This window comes from Erpetoichthys calabaricus, chromosome 10 (genome assembly GCF_900747795.2).
Source record: "Erpetoichthys calabaricus chromosome 10, fErpCal1.3, whole genome shotgun sequence".
NCBI classification, from domain to species: Eukaryota; Metazoa; Chordata; class Cladistia; order Polypteriformes; family Polypteridae; genus Erpetoichthys; species Erpetoichthys calabaricus.
In genome coordinates, this window is record NC_041403.2 from 122453004 (window position 1) to 122468871 (window position 15868).

Below are 15868 nucleotides of genomic sequence, written 5' to 3' on the forward strand. Positions count from 1 at the left end.
CCCTGCATGGAGTTTGCATGTTCTCCCCGTGTCTGCGCGGGTTTCCTCCGGGCGCTCCGGTTTCCTCCCACAGTCCACAGACATGCTGGTTAGGTGGATTGGCGATTCTAAATTGGCCCTAGTGTGTGCTTGGTGTGTGGGTGTGTTTGTGTGTGTCCTGCGGTGGGTTGGCACCCTGCCCGGGATTGGTTCCTGCCTTCTGCCCTGTGTTGGCTGGGATTGGCTCCAGCAGACCCCCGTGACCCTGTGTTCGGATTCAGCGGGTTGGAAAATGGATGGATGGATATAATGTAATTTCCTAGGCAGATATTGTGTACAAATCCCTACAGCCAATATTTTGTTTTCTAGGCAGATAATGTGTACAAATTCCTACAGCCAATATTTTGATGTCTGGATTAGAAATTTTAGTTTTAACTGTAATGTGCTCCTTTTTAAATTATTCCTCATTCCCATAGATGACCAGACCCCCTCCTGCCTTTCTTCCACACCACACCAAAATAAACCTATAGGAATGAGATTTATGATTCTGTCTCCTCCAATATTAATTCTGTGATGGTAACTGAAAAGACCTTTTGAACCACACTTGCATCTCCTCCCTTAGCTAAACACCAAACAGTGCAAAACTTTCTAGGTATAAGAGCAACTCTCAAGTTTTATACAAAACATATTTTTGAGCGCACAAGTGCCAAGTCAGGACAATAAAATGAACACCATAAAGGAACACACTCTACAAAGGAACACATAGTCTAGATTGGTTTTTACTATTACTCTAAAATCACAGACAAAATCTCAGCTAACTAAGTCCAGAATAACATAGAGATGCTGAAGAAAAATTAAAAGAAGACCATAAAAAATGTATTACATAAGGGAACATTTATCAAAATATTCACATAATTTAACAGAATTCTTCCCTGAAGATGCATAGGTTGTACATGCCTATCTGGTTTCCTAAAAAAGAGACAATAAAAGAACAGAAGAGTGTAGGGGTATGAATGTCATGGGAAGGGATCCAACACATTTTCTCAGGCCTATAACCCTTCCAATGAACCAAATGAAAAGGACTAGAATGTACTTGTATCAAATGTGAGATGCGAAAAAATTATGAAAAACTGAGAAGAGTCAATTTCTAAGTGATTGGACTCACTTTCTTTAAAGTCAGATATGGACTTATGAATGGAACCAGAATGCATTTGGTCAGAGTTACCACCAAAGATGATACACAATTGCAGCAGAAATATTCAAATGGGAGTGTTTTCGTGGGAGAATGATTTACGGACATTTTGGGGCTATCTCAGCTAAGCGTTACATAGAATTCCAATCATCCTAAATTAAGTTTATGTCTACAACACAAGAATATCTGTAAATCACTATTTACAATTTCTATTTGACCATTTGATTGAAGGTGGTAAGAAGAAAGGTTAAGTTTGCAAACAATAAATGCCTTTTGGCATTTTAGTGTCTTTTGAGTATCAGAAGCTAATTCTGTATGATTACTTTGATCTTCTTAAAGGAATACTCCACCCAAAAAATGTTTTTGTTTTATATATTTTACGAGCTGTATATACCCGGCGTTGCCCGGGGCAGAAGTACCGTAATCGGTCAAACACTCACATATATACCAAAGTAAACCTAATCGGTCAAACAGTTACATATATAAAAAAACCGAACCTAATCGGACAAACAGCTTCATATATACAGAAGCGAACCTAATCGGACAAACAGCTAATCTATATACATAAGCAAACCTAATTGGTCAAACAGTTACATAAATACAAAAGCAAACCTAATCGATCAAACAGCTTCATATATACAGAAGCGAACCTAATTGGTCAAACAGTTATGCATGTGCAGAATGATTTTACAAACATTATGCGTGTTAACAATCATTAAAAAGAAAAGATTGAGGAACTGTTCTTCTATATGTGATGAAGCCACTAATAAGACAGATTTTTTTCAGGACCCAGCTGTTTCATAACTAAACTACTGCCACCCCAAAGTAATGCCTAATAGTGGTTTTTGGGGTAGCTGTGGAATAAAAAGGGTGTTTTTTAGTCAGTAAGAATCTGACACTACCCTTCAGTACGGGCTGAAGGGTGCCTATGTAAGGTCTTACATCCTTCCCGTATGGAAAAAAAAACATACTAAACTTTTTTTTCATCATTACAGATAATCTCAGTCAAATCGAAGTACGCATTGTCAATTTATTTTTATCTAATTTTTACTTTTTCACAAAGCCATCCCATGCCAATTTGTATGAATAAACTTTTGCTAGAGAGTTAGCAAAAGTTTATTCATGCACATATTTTAATACGGATAATCTATCTCTAATCAAGGTTCTCATTTTCATTCTAATTTAAAATAATAATAGATACTCATTTTTTTCTTCTGTTTTAGAAAAACCAATCTATGCCACCTACGTCTTCGTCAAGTCAGCTTCATCCAGCTTCATCACATATAGAAGAAGAGTTCCTCAATCTTTTCTTTTTAATGATTGTTAACACGCATAATCTTTGTAAAATTATTCTGCACATGCATAACTGTTTGACCAATTAGGTTCGCTTCTGTATATATGAAGCTGTTTCATCGATTAGGTTTGCTTTTGTATTTATGTAACTGTTTGACCAATTAGGTTTGGTTATGTATATAGATTAGCTGTTTGTCCGATTAGGTTCGCTTCTGTATATATGAAGCTGTTTGTCCGATTAGGTTCGGTTTTTTTATATATGTAACTGTTTGACCGATTAGGTTTACTTTGGTATATATGTAAGTGTTTGACCGATTACGTTACTTCTGCCCCGGGCAACGCCGGGTATATACAGCTCGTTTCATATAAATATAAATTATTAAACAGTAAAATCTTCTTCTGTAATTTGCTACCGTGGCAATTTGTGTGTCTGTCCAGGATTTTAAATGACCTGTAGCTCGCAAACCGTTGCACCTATACACTTGAAATGTGGTACACATATAGTACGTCACGTCTACTACCCGCTTTATGGGTGATGATTGTTTTAGTCTTTTTATCTTTATTTTATTTTATTGTACAATCAAGTCCTATCTGCGCACAGCAGGGCAGCCGTGGGCGGATGCGTATGGTGTATTCACTCGATGTTATCGTGCATTGCGCTGTCAGTGGTATTTTGATAAAAGAATTTGAACAACATATAAGAAGCGTATAAATTATTAAACAGTAAAACATTAACATTTAAGAAGTAAAGTTACATTAAGTACTACTGCTGTGCCTTCGGGTATACCTCATTTTTTGTTTGCCCATTACATGCTTAAATGTATAAATTTTTTGGTGCACCTACCCGAGAACACGCGACATATAACCGAGCGTGGGAGAAGCATGGATTTTAAACACGCGTTGAGTTCATCTGCTGGTCTCCCTCGTGAAATAACTGGTAATGTTTGACTAAAATCTACAGCGAGTAAAACGACATTAGCTCCTATTTTTTTTTTTACGATCTCTGAGATGTTGCTTTTTTCGGTTCAAGGCTTCATAAGCTCTTTTATGTTGTATGGTGTACTTATCCCAAACCATCATCTTTGAATGTTGCAAGACTTTCGCCTTGTATGTAGATCGGGGTAATTACATTCATTGCATTCCTAGTCTGAATCACAATGTGATTGTATGGGTGGTTACCTGGCACTGTAGGGTTGCCACCCGTCCTTTAAAATACGGAATCGTGCCGCGTTTGAGAATGAAATTGCGCGTCCCGTTTTGAATCAATACTGGACGGGATTTATCCCGTATTTTTTTTATCATTTTTTTTTTTAAAGCAGCGTCTCATGCAAATCATCCCACACGCATTTTATGAAGATGCCTCCTTTCCTACTTTTGATTGGGTAATACTTGATGTCATCGTTAGTTTGATTGGTGTTTTTAACTGTCCAGTGAGTAGGGCGTGTCTTTCAACCATAAGCAGATTTTTTGCACTGGTATCACTGACCTCGACGACGGCGACGTTATACGTCAAAAATAAATTACGATAAATGACGATTTTAGCGATACTTTATTACGACGGCGGCTACATAGACACGATCAAATAAAAACAAAAAAATCAAATAATCATTCTACATTTTCAAAACATCGAAAAAACGACGGAATGAAAAAAAGGCCCACCCGACGACCCACCCATTCCATTTTTATATATATAGATTTCCTGCATGTAGTTTGTAATGGTGGCAGAGAAAAATTTTTAATCTCAAGTTTCGTGGAGAAATTATACATTAGTAAGAACCTTTATATCTTTAGACAGAGGGAGAAAACTGAAGCACATAGAGGAAATCCATACAGACACGGAAAGAACATGCGAACTCCAAATACCCTGTACTATAATTTTGTTAGCTTAGGTTTTAATGTGAACATCTTTATGAATGATAAATCACATAGATTTTTATAAGTAATATATAGTTTCTGACATAAAATTATCCCAAGGTCACCTCTTCAACTTTTGTTTCAACTAAAGGAAACAAACGTTTCTGAGTTTGGGTTCAGTAAAGAGAGAGAAATTAGGTAGTGTATTTAGTATAACATCATCAGGTAAGGCAGCTTTATTCCTATTGATTTTATGTTTAGAAAACAGAATTTTAAACTACAAGAAAAGTTTTGATTTTATGTTTTAATAGAAATACACTTACTAGTACAGGGATCCCTGGTGACACAACATTTTTATTCCTATTTCTCATTAAATTGTGTATTTGCTGCCAAATTTTGGAAAAAAATGTAAAATCCCTCCAGTTAAGGTGAAGACCATCTCTCTTAAAATAAACATACCTTTTCTAAATGATATCACAATTACTTACTATTCTTATGATTGCATACCAGGTATGATGATAGTAGTTCACCACTAAGTTCTGAATTTAAATATGGTCTTTCTCAGGGCTCAGTACTTTGACCATCACTGCTTTCACTTTGCATTCTGCTACTGGGCGATATAATTAGATCCCATAACATTCGTCTTTTTAATGACATTTCTGCTACTGTGTTCTTTAAATGTGTCAACAGCTAAACCATTCGGATGAGCAATAACTACTGATCTTTGAATAAAAAACGTAATGTTATTAATTAGTGGTAATTGTACAGTATAGACTGCAGTGAAGACTTGCCACTTCTTACTCAATAGACCTAATCATTTACAAAACATAACACTATCGAAAAACAGTTTTATAACTATGGAGTATAGTGATGTTAATTCATGCATTTGTTTCTAGTAGAACTGGGCACTGCAATTTGTTATTCACGGGTTGTTGAAATCATTCTACATATAACTAATTATATTTAAAATGCTGGAGGAATAATCACTAATAGAATTGTGGTGTACAACTGCATCAGTCCTATTCTTATGTATTTATATTTGCTTCCAATAAAGTCTACAGCTAATTTCAAAATCCTTTTTGTTAAACATAAGTTTTAAATGATCTAGACCCTATTTACTTATTTGAGATAATCAGTGCATAGAAACCTCATCTCAGGATGCTATTCTACTAAAGATTCCAATGATTAATAAAACAACAGTGGAAGATGTAGTTTTTAGTTACTGGGTGACAAAATTGTGGACTAATCTGCCTGCTTGTGTCAGGGATGGCCCAACAGTAACAGTAGCAAAATTCAGACTGACGTTCCACTTCTTTGGACTGACAAGGCTTGATTACAGCTGTTGACTAGCTTTCATATTGCTTCTATGTTTGTTACTCATTTGTGCAAATCTAGCATGATAATCATTATGACCTTTTAAGGATAGTCCGCTAATCTGTTTCTCTTCTCAATATCCTGCTGTGGCACTTCATTATTACTGCTACATTGTAAGGCTATTATTCTCGTCCATGAGCGTTGACACAGACATACTGACAGTTTTGGAATCTAAGAATACAACCTTTCTATTAGACTGCCCAGAACACGTACAGCATGCTTGGGTTGTTTAATGCTCATAAACGTGTCATTTCGTCGATGATTATATAACTGTGACCTTTTCTGATTTTGACTGTGACTTTGTCTATTGAAAGCAACCTTGGACACTCCCCTGAAGGTTTATGTTGTTAACTGGAGTTTTTGTTTTCTTCACCTCTGTTGTCAACTGGCTATTTTGGCAATGAACAGCAACTGGTTTTTATTTGACTGGATTAATCATATATAAAGTATACACTGGGAAAGTGAAAGATATGAGTGCTTCTAGATAAAGGGATACACATACAGCATTATTCCTTTCTGTCACAAGCAGAAGTACAAAGGGTATGGAAAGGTTGGATCACCATAGTTAATACTGACCTAATACAACATAGCTTAGAAATACCCAGATGAATACCTTAAGTCTGATAAAAATATTCAACATTCAATGCTCCTCTAAATATTATTATTTTCCAAATCCAATCCTTCTATTGAATAAGACTTCAGTTACATTGGAAGGCAAGTTATATTAACAATGTATTTCTAAAAGTCTAACGATTAAGCAGTGTATAGTCAGTGTTACACTGCAGACTATAAACAGATGTCCTCAGCCCATATGCCCACTTCACTGTACAACCTGATACTTAAATGACAGAGAAGCAAGATAGAGTTTTCTGCTATCAGGGAATTAATTTATTCCTAGAACTAAAGTCACACAGATGTTATTTCACCAAGGTACTTTGAGCTTTGGTTCTGCAAAGCCAATGTTATAGTTTTTATTCCATTTTACTTTAAGGAAAGAAAAACAAACAAAGTTAAAAAGGCACTTGACACACATTAAAGACTGCTTGAGCACAGCAGGGGCTCTTTGTGTGGTGTCCTGCTTCTGACCGATCAGTTAAAGGGCTGTAATTACGAACACAAACCATAATAGTCACACATTATTCCAAATTGTGAAAAATTGCTGCCAATTGGAGAGAAATGATAATTGCCTGAAATGTTGGGCACTGCCTTTGCTTATTGAACTCTGATAGCCCCATTCACTTATCTTTTTCTTTATTCAAACTTCTACCCACTATTACCCCAAAAAACATCAGTACTCTGTTAAGAAGAGGTCAACACAATTAAAAGAAAAACAGCTATTTAAAACACAATTTAGGCTGATTAATGCAAGGTGCAAATAGCACTTTTATTTTCTGACACACTTGATTGCTAATTGTTCTCAGATTAGGCATGAGTATAGTGTTCTCCTGAAACGCAGCTCTTTCAATGTCATCTCCAAAGATAATGGTTCATCTTAGATACTGCCAAACAGATCTGGTTTCATATGCTCATAGTTAAGTACTCCCTAGCAACAGAAGAAAAGAGGCATGTGGCTATGTGGATCACGGTTTCCCAAAAATGAGCTTCTGTGACTCTCTTGCTATAGTCACAATATCTGCATTTAATGGTTCTAACAGAAGGTGATACAAACAGGATCACAGTAAAAATGCTGGTTATATTAATGAAATACGACTTCATGCAATGTGCTCCATATGTGTACGAGTCTGATGTGGTAGTATTTGATCAATTTTAGTCATTAGTGTAAACATGGTACTGAAATGCAGTATAGCATGCTCCATAAACATGTAGCACAAACCAGATAGACATTCAGTTACAGGAGCACAATATTAAAACATAAAACCTTACTTTCAAGCTTTTCTTTTTCTCTACTTTTTTGTTTCAGTGAAACAACTTAAGTATAGCTATCAGAAGAATATGTAAAGCCAAAGGAGAAGTATTTTGTAGGGAAGCTGTTCAAATGCAAAAGCAGGCCAGTTACATATTAGCCTATAATGCTGGTTTGGTAACATTAATGCAGTATCATTCAATACAGTTTCAACCTTAGCGTAAATATATTTATGGCATAAGGCAGACCAATTCACCATACCAAGATGTTAGAACATGTCAGGGTTAATAGCTCAGACACCAAGATAATATCTGGCATTTTAGAGCTTTTTAGATGTATGAACAAGACATGCATGAGATCACTGTTCAAAGCATTTAACTAGAAGGTGCAAAAGCAAAACAATGTAATATCAAGAATGAATTTCGGCTGAATCTGAGAAACAGGATAAAATACTACCTACAAAAAGTAAAAGGAGCTCACTTTGAACTGTTGTATTAAAGTCTTAAAAGTGATCAAGCTCTTAGTACACAGCTTATGCTGATGTAACAATCTCACCTTAAGTGTAAACTCTGGCTCCATCTCTTTGTCTTTGGTCGCCTTCATTTCAACCTTAATCTGGCAGAGGCTGACCTGCTCTCCCTCTAGGGACAGTTTCTTCTGTAATAAACATTTAGTGAAAATATTAAACTGTCAGTTTCACCATATGGTATAGCCTAAGTAATGTCATGTTATTCATGTAAAACTTTAATCCCCTTGTATAAAAAGTTCTTCAGAATAACAAACTGAGACCAGCATTGATATAAAATGACAAAACCAACAGACCTGACCAAAGGAATACTTGCCTTTTGCGGGACGAACTGAATGTCACTTGTTTTATGAAACATTAGGCATCATTATATGTGATATGATATGTCCAGGGAAAAAATTCCCAAGTCTAAAAGAGTCTATGCACAGACCACTATATAATGCAAAGGACTCTACGTAGGATAAAATTGGATTAGGTTTGATGTTTTAAGAAATTCTCTGCAGTCTTCAAATTACCCAACCTTTCCCACAGACCCAAGATCTAAGCATACTATATGTTATGTTCTTAACTAAGTAGACCATAAGGATTTTTGTATAATTTTCCAACATTATAGATTGCTGACAATCTCATGGGAGGTAATGTGTTACTAGAAAGATATTTTGTAAATATCTGGATTGCCAGTAATTTCAATAGATAGATAGATAGATAGATAGATAGATAGATAGATAGATAGATAGATAGATAGATAGATAGATAGATAGATAGATAGATAGATAGATAGATAGATAGATAGATAGATAGATAGATAGATAGATAGATACTTTATTAATCCCAAGGGGAAATTCACATACTTTAGTAGCAGCTTACTGATACAAAAAAACAATATTAAATTAAAGATTGATAATAATGCAGGTAAAAACAGACAATAACTTTATATATTGTTAACGTTTACCACCCCCCCCCGGGTGGAATTGAAGAGTCGCATAGTTTGGGGGAGGAACAATCTTCTCAGTCTGTCAGTGTAGCAGGACAGTGACAGCAGTCTGTTGCTGAAGCTGCTCTTCTGTCTAGAGATGACACTGTTTAATGGATGTAGTGGATTTTCCATAATTGATAGGAGCCTGCTGAGCGCCTGTCGCTCTGCCACAGATGTCAAACTGTCTAGCTCCATGCCAACAATAGAGCCTGCCTTCCTCACCAGTTTGTCCAGGCGTGAGGCGTCTTTTTTCTTAATGCTGCCTCCCCAGCACACCACCGCGTAGAAGAGGGCGCTCGCCACAACCGTCTGATAGAACATCTGCAGCATCTTCTTGCAGATGTTGAAGGACGCCAGCCTTCTAAGGAAGTATAACCGGCTCTGTCCTTTCTTACACAGAGCATCAGTATTGGCAGTCCAGTCTAATTTATCATCCAGCTGCACTCCCAGGTATTTATAGGTCTGCACCATCTGCACACAGTCACCTCCGATGATCACAGGGTCCATGAGGGGTCTGGGCCTCCTAAAATCCACCACCAGCTCCTTGGTTTTGCTGGTGTTCAGGTGTAGGTGGTTTGAGTCGCACCATTTAACAAAGTCATTGATTAGGTCCCTATACTCCTCATCCTGCCCACTCCTGATGCAGCCCACGATAGCAGTGTCATCAGCAAACTTTTGCATGTGGCAGGACTCCGAGTTGTGTTGGAAGTCCGATGTATATAGGCTGAACAGGATCGGAGAAAGTACAGTCCCTTATGGCGCTCCTGTGTTGCTGACCACAATGTCTGACGTGCAGTTTCCAAGATGCATATACTGAGGTCTGTCTTTAAGATAGTCCACGATCCATGCCACCAGGTATGAATCTACTCCCATCTCTGTCAGCTTGTCCCTAAGGAGCAGAGGTTGGATTGTGTTGAAGGCGCTAGAGAAGTCTAGAAACATAATTCTTACAGCACCACTGCCTCTGTCCAAGTGAGAGAGGGATCGATGTAGCATATAGATGATGGCATCCTCCACTCCCACCTTCTCCTGATATGCAAACTGCAGAGGGTCGAGGGCGTGTTGAACCTGTGGCCTCAGGTGGTGAAACAGCAGCCTCTCCATGGTCTTCATCACATGTGATGTCAGAGCAACAGGCCGGAAGTCATTCAGCTCACTAGGACGTGATACCTTTGGGACTGGGGTGATGCAAGATGTTTTCCAAAGCCTCGGGACTCTCCCCTGTTCCAGGCTCAGGTTGAAGATGTGCTGTTGAGGACCCCCCAGCTCTGATGCACAGACCTTCAGCAGTCATGGCGATACTCCATCTGGACCCGCTGCTTTGCTGGCATGAAGTCTCCTCAGCTCTCTGCTCACTTGCGCTGTTGTAATTATGGGTGGGGATGTCTCTCCTATGCTGGTATCAGCAGAAGGATGTGTGGAGGGTGCAGTACTCCGAGGTGAGAGTGAGAGTGGGTTAGGGTGGTCAAACCTGTTAAAGAAGTTGTTCATTTGGTTTGCTCTCTTCACGTATCTCTCAATGGTGGTACCCCGCTTCGAGCTGCAGCCAGTGATGATCTTCATCCCATCCCACACTCCCTTCATGCTGTTATTCTGCAACTTCTGCTCCAGCTTTCTCCTGTACTGCTCCTTCGCCGCCCTGAGCTGGACTCGGAGTTCCTTCTGCACGCGCTTGAGCTCATGCTGATCACCGCCTTTAAAAGCCCTTTTCTTCTGGTTCAAAAGGCCCTTGATGTCACTTGTAATCCATGGCTTGTTGTTAGCATAGCAGCATACAGTTCTTACTGGAACTACAATGTCCATACAGAAGTTGATGTAGTCAGTAGTGCAGTCAACAACTTCCTCAATGTTCTCACTATGTGATCCCTGCAGGATATCTCAGTCTGTAGTTCCAAAACATTCTCTCAGAGCCTTCTCAGCCTCCGGGGTCCACTTCCTGAATGATCGTGTGGTTGTAGGTAGGACCCTCACTTTTGGTTTGTAGTGAGGCTGAAGCAGAACCAGGTTATGATCTGCTTTCCCAAGCGCAGGCAGCGGGGTGGCGCTGTATGCGTCTTTAACGTTTGCATACAGTAAATCAATAGTCTTATTTCCCTGGGTGTTACAGTCCACATACTGGGAGAAGGCAGGTAATGTTTTCTCCAGCGTCACATAATACAATAAAATAATAAATTAATAAATATAATAAATTAATAATATAATAAATATAATAAAAACATCATATGTTATGTTTTTCAAATCTTTATATTAATTTATCGTCCTGAAACAACCAGAAACTTCAAAAGGTATAGACTTGAAGGTGTTGCATTGTTAGAGGTATCTGAATTCTTTCTTCCTTCATGTAGCACAAGACTTTGCACCTTTTTAAAGTTACATTTATTTAAACAGACTTTTACATTTTTTGAAACCTCTGAGCATTACAGTAAGTTGTGATGTTCCTGGAAGGTTCTTTGAAGTCTCCATACACATGAGAATCTTAGACCAATGTATGTTTGTAACTGTTAAAACATTAGGGAAACAAAAAAATTACTAGCTCTTTTCTTTCTTTATTTAAAAGAAGCTATAAAAGCTGAAATAGTGGACTGCAAACATGTATGACTCGGCCTACCTCCATGGATAGCATAAGAAGCTAAATTTCCTACAATCAGTATTTCCTGGAAATAGATCATTTAGAGGAGGATAGCCACTGTAAAAGTTTCTTCTGCCACAAAACTATATAAGTAATGAAAATCCATAACTATTTCTCATGCCACATTTAATGCTTTTTGAAATTCATGACATTAAAATTAATGTCCAATTATTAATGTACTTTCAGTAAGGGCTGTCAACATTTACCTTTTATTGATTTGTTGCAGGAATTTAAATTACATTATAGCTCCTTGTTCAGATAGCAACACAGCCAAATCTTTGTCAAGGTATGCTGTTTCACGCAGGCTATTCAGAAAATACGATTGTACAATTTTAAGTTGTAGATGCAGTATTTTATAGGCAACCTCAGATTTGCAGTGTGCAATAAACAAAATCTTGCTGTAACTTTATTTAATTCTTTCATCTTTAAGATTGCTTCTGTAACATCCATTAAACTGTTGGGATGTATTTATCGAAAGTGATTTATGTTTGTAACAAGAAAGGAAAAAAAGACACTGTGACTTATTACTGTAATATTTTATTAAACTGGCAGCTTAGCTTACTTCACCAAAGGTTTTTAACATGCCATCCCATTAGCAGAAATGCTCTGCTGTGTCCACAAAACACATGAAATAGAAAAGTAGAACTGTGACAGTGTGCTATAATACACAACTTAATGGCTGCTGGCACAACTCAAAGTAGAAATGAGCTCAGGTACTGTATATTTTATTTGTTAATCTGTAAGGATCATATTTAAATTTGTATTCCATCTTTATTCATTGGGAGAAATATACAGAGAAACTTTTTTCATTGAAAATTCCTTTTATCGATTCTATATTGTTATTTATTATTTTACATATTAATTTAATTGTTGCTTTATATTTTTAATGCTATTAAAAATAATTGGTAAAGAACAATTTTGTGTTTCTTAATTATCCAGATGAGCACTATGCAGAATTGTAATAAAAGTTATATTAAGCAACTGATTTAAACATATGTATGAATTACTTTCCATTCTGTTGGGGGAAATAAAACAAAATGTGCTCACAGCTGCATTTCATGCATTGTACTTCCAGGTGAGCACTCTTTGGTTGTCAGTACTCACATACACAGAGCCTCCCCCTACAACTAAAAACAAACTCAAACCTGTTTAAGTTTGTTGGGACAAGGTGAAGATTGGTTGGATGTCAAATTACAAGATTATGTAAATGAAATCTGCAACTGAAAAACACTGAAAAAATCTTGTAGGGCCTTAAAGAAAACTATTCTCTAGCAGACAATCAAGGGAAATATTAATTTTCCAGGAAATATTTTCCTCTGGATAGGATGGTACAGATGTGACAACCATAGACTTACCTAGATATTACTTGCATGTGTGCAAAAATATGTGCAAAAAACAAAATCCAAGAGTGAAAGGCTTGATGAAAACCTATGTAAAGTTCATTATTCATTATTCCTAGCGTCCAAGATTGTGGTTATTGTGGCCAACTTTCATGGTGTTAGTCAGCAACAAATCTTTTTTAGGAAGTAAAAACAATGCCTGCAGATTTTGGTTGCATATCAAGCTCTGGTATTTTTGACTTTTTTTGGTAATGACTTTGCTAATGTTATTGGCTTTATTCCAGCCTAACCAGAACAATGCTGGTATTGGTGACAACTTGTAAAGTTTTACCTGCCAAATTGGAGGTTTGACTGAAATTTTGTACATATATTTAAACCAGGGGTCTGAAACACGTCGCTCGCAAGCTACCGGTAGCTCGCAACCCTTTTCCAACTAGATTGCCAAAGGGTTAATGAATCCTACATAAATTTGAAAACTTCGTTAGTCAAATTAGGGGTGGGCGATCTTTCCAAAAAATCATATCACGATCCTTTTAACACAAAATTACGATCCACGATCTGAATTGCAATCTATCTTTTCAATGTGTCAAACTCATCAAGACCTAAGTAACACTTTATTTAAAATATCAAACAAAGTTTAACTCAATTGTTCTCTCGTTCGCTAGCTAAGCTGAGTTAAGGAACACGCCCCAAAACTGACGAGTGAGTGAGGAAGGCCCCTCTCCTCGGCCCACTGCGTGTTTCTCGGATTCACGCAAATAATTCGGTACCACAAGCGAACTATGATACATAGCAAAATGAGAGAAGTCGCAAAATCAACCAGAATGTTCAAGCAAATTATAGAAAAAAAACGAATCTAAATCCATTAAGTAGTTCTCTCATGAAAAGCGGACAGACATACAGACAGACAGATGTTGGATTTTATATATTATATATTAGTAAACCCTCAAAATAATGTGCAGTTAAAGTCCCAACACTATTCTCAGCATTTCTGGAGCTTAGTAGAGCCAGATAACTATAAGAATCTTCACCAAGTAGCTCTGAAAATGTCTGCTTTGTTTGGGTCTACATACCTCTGTGAGTCTGCCTTTTCTGGCATGAATGTCATGAAATCAAAGTTCACAACAAGACTGACAGATGAACATTTAAATGACTCCATAAGAGTGAACCTAAGTGGCTACACTCCACCATACACCTCTCTTGTTGACTCCATGCAGTGCCAGTCATCGGACTAACTAAAAACACATCACACATGCAACTGGACATGTGAATACTCCTGTGAAGTGAAACAGTGACATGTAGCAAAATGACAAATGAATAGGTAATATCTGTGTATTTGGAATCGCATTGTTTTGTTTTAATAGCATTCATGTTTTAATTCAATAGTGTGAGATACACTAGAAAATACACACAGACATACAAAATGTACTTGCAGGTGAATTAAATATTTTTGTGATGTTTTAATGCAAAATGTGAGCTGTGGACACCAAGATTTTGTAAATGTTCAGGCAAAACAAGCTTATTCAGTTTGTTTGGTTTGAAATAAGGTATGAGAATAAACGTTAGAAAACATGAGGAGCTCTCAGCCATTTTCATTTTGTAAGAAGTAGCTCTCAGGGGAAAAAAGGCTGGAGACCCATGATTTAAACAGTAGCAAAAGAACTAAAGAAAATATAAGGAATTATTCTTATATGTGTGCCTTTCAAAAGGAAACTACAAATGCTATGCGTGTTTGCCTGTTGAGTAATTTCAGCAAAATTCAAGTCTGCGTACAAAATCAATTGATAAAGAAAGGTCTATGTATTTTAGAGAAAGAACTGTTTGTATGTGGTTCATTGACATAGAACAAAATCACATTTTTCGTTATCAAAGAAAAACATGAGCATGGCCTTCAGAGTAGAATCTGGAGCTTTTAGATTTTCCATGAAGAGTGTGGATTCTGGTTATATTGCTGACAGCTCCCACAATATTCAAAGTGAACATATGCATTTCAAGATTACAGAATTTGCCAGTGTTATTGTTGTTGTTAGTGATTTATTAGTTATTTCTTTCTGATCACTGGAAACATTAAACAAGATTGAGGTATAAACAGAATCTATCACAGGGAGTAATGACACAAGTACATACATCTGTATTGTTTAATAGAGCCTTCCAGATGATTGTGACGATGCGGGTTCATGCATGCTCCCATCTTCTGTCCGGGAGCCCTTGAACCTGTCACTGTCGGAAATGCTACTGATGAGCTAGGCAGTGAGGCAACAACAATGGAACAAGGGGATGGTGTATAAAAGTGCCAAGTGCTTTTATTAAAACAGAACAAAGTCCAAATTAAATAAATGCAGTGCTTCAAATTAAATAATGTGCAGTGATTCAAAACAGTCTGCCTTAAATAAATAATCCATAAAACAAGAGTAAAAAGTGGAGGTTAAAACCATTTGAAAAATCTTTAAAACAACAAGGTTAAAACCATGCAGAAAGCAGTCAATTAAAAACATTACAAGCCTGGTGTCTTCTATCTGGTGGCTCCCATGCTTCTTCCATCTGGACTTCTCAATAGGGGAGTCGCCCTACATGCAGCTGACCTTATCTGTGCCTGCTTCAGCTGTTTGGATTGCCTCACCAATCCCTGGCTCCAGTAGGCTCCTCCTGACAGTGACTTGAGATTCCCCAACGACCAGGGCTCTCACGGTGGGGAAACCACGTCCCAAGTCCTGACTCCCGCTGCCTTCCCCGGCGAGTCATCCGGCCTTCATCACTGGGAGTGACCACTACTACTACTCCCTGGGTGTCGGCCCAACACCCAGGCTCACAGTTCAGCTGCATGCAGGCCTGCACTCGCTC

The 15868-nt window shown here is 37.5% G+C and overlaps 1 protein-coding gene across 1 annotated transcript in view; it reads right to left on the bottom strand.

Annotated features, from left to right (window-relative positions):
- Positions 1 to 15868, bottom strand: part of LOC114659393 (uncharacterized) — a 73869-nt gene that overhangs the window by 32057 nt on the left and 25944 nt on the right. Inside the window, exon 4 of the mRNA XM_051932458.1 lies at positions 8112 to 8213. Within this exon, the coding sequence (XP_051788418.1) occupies positions 8112 to 8213 (102 nt within the window). The remainder of the gene's footprint in view (positions 1 to 8111; positions 8214 to 15868) is intronic.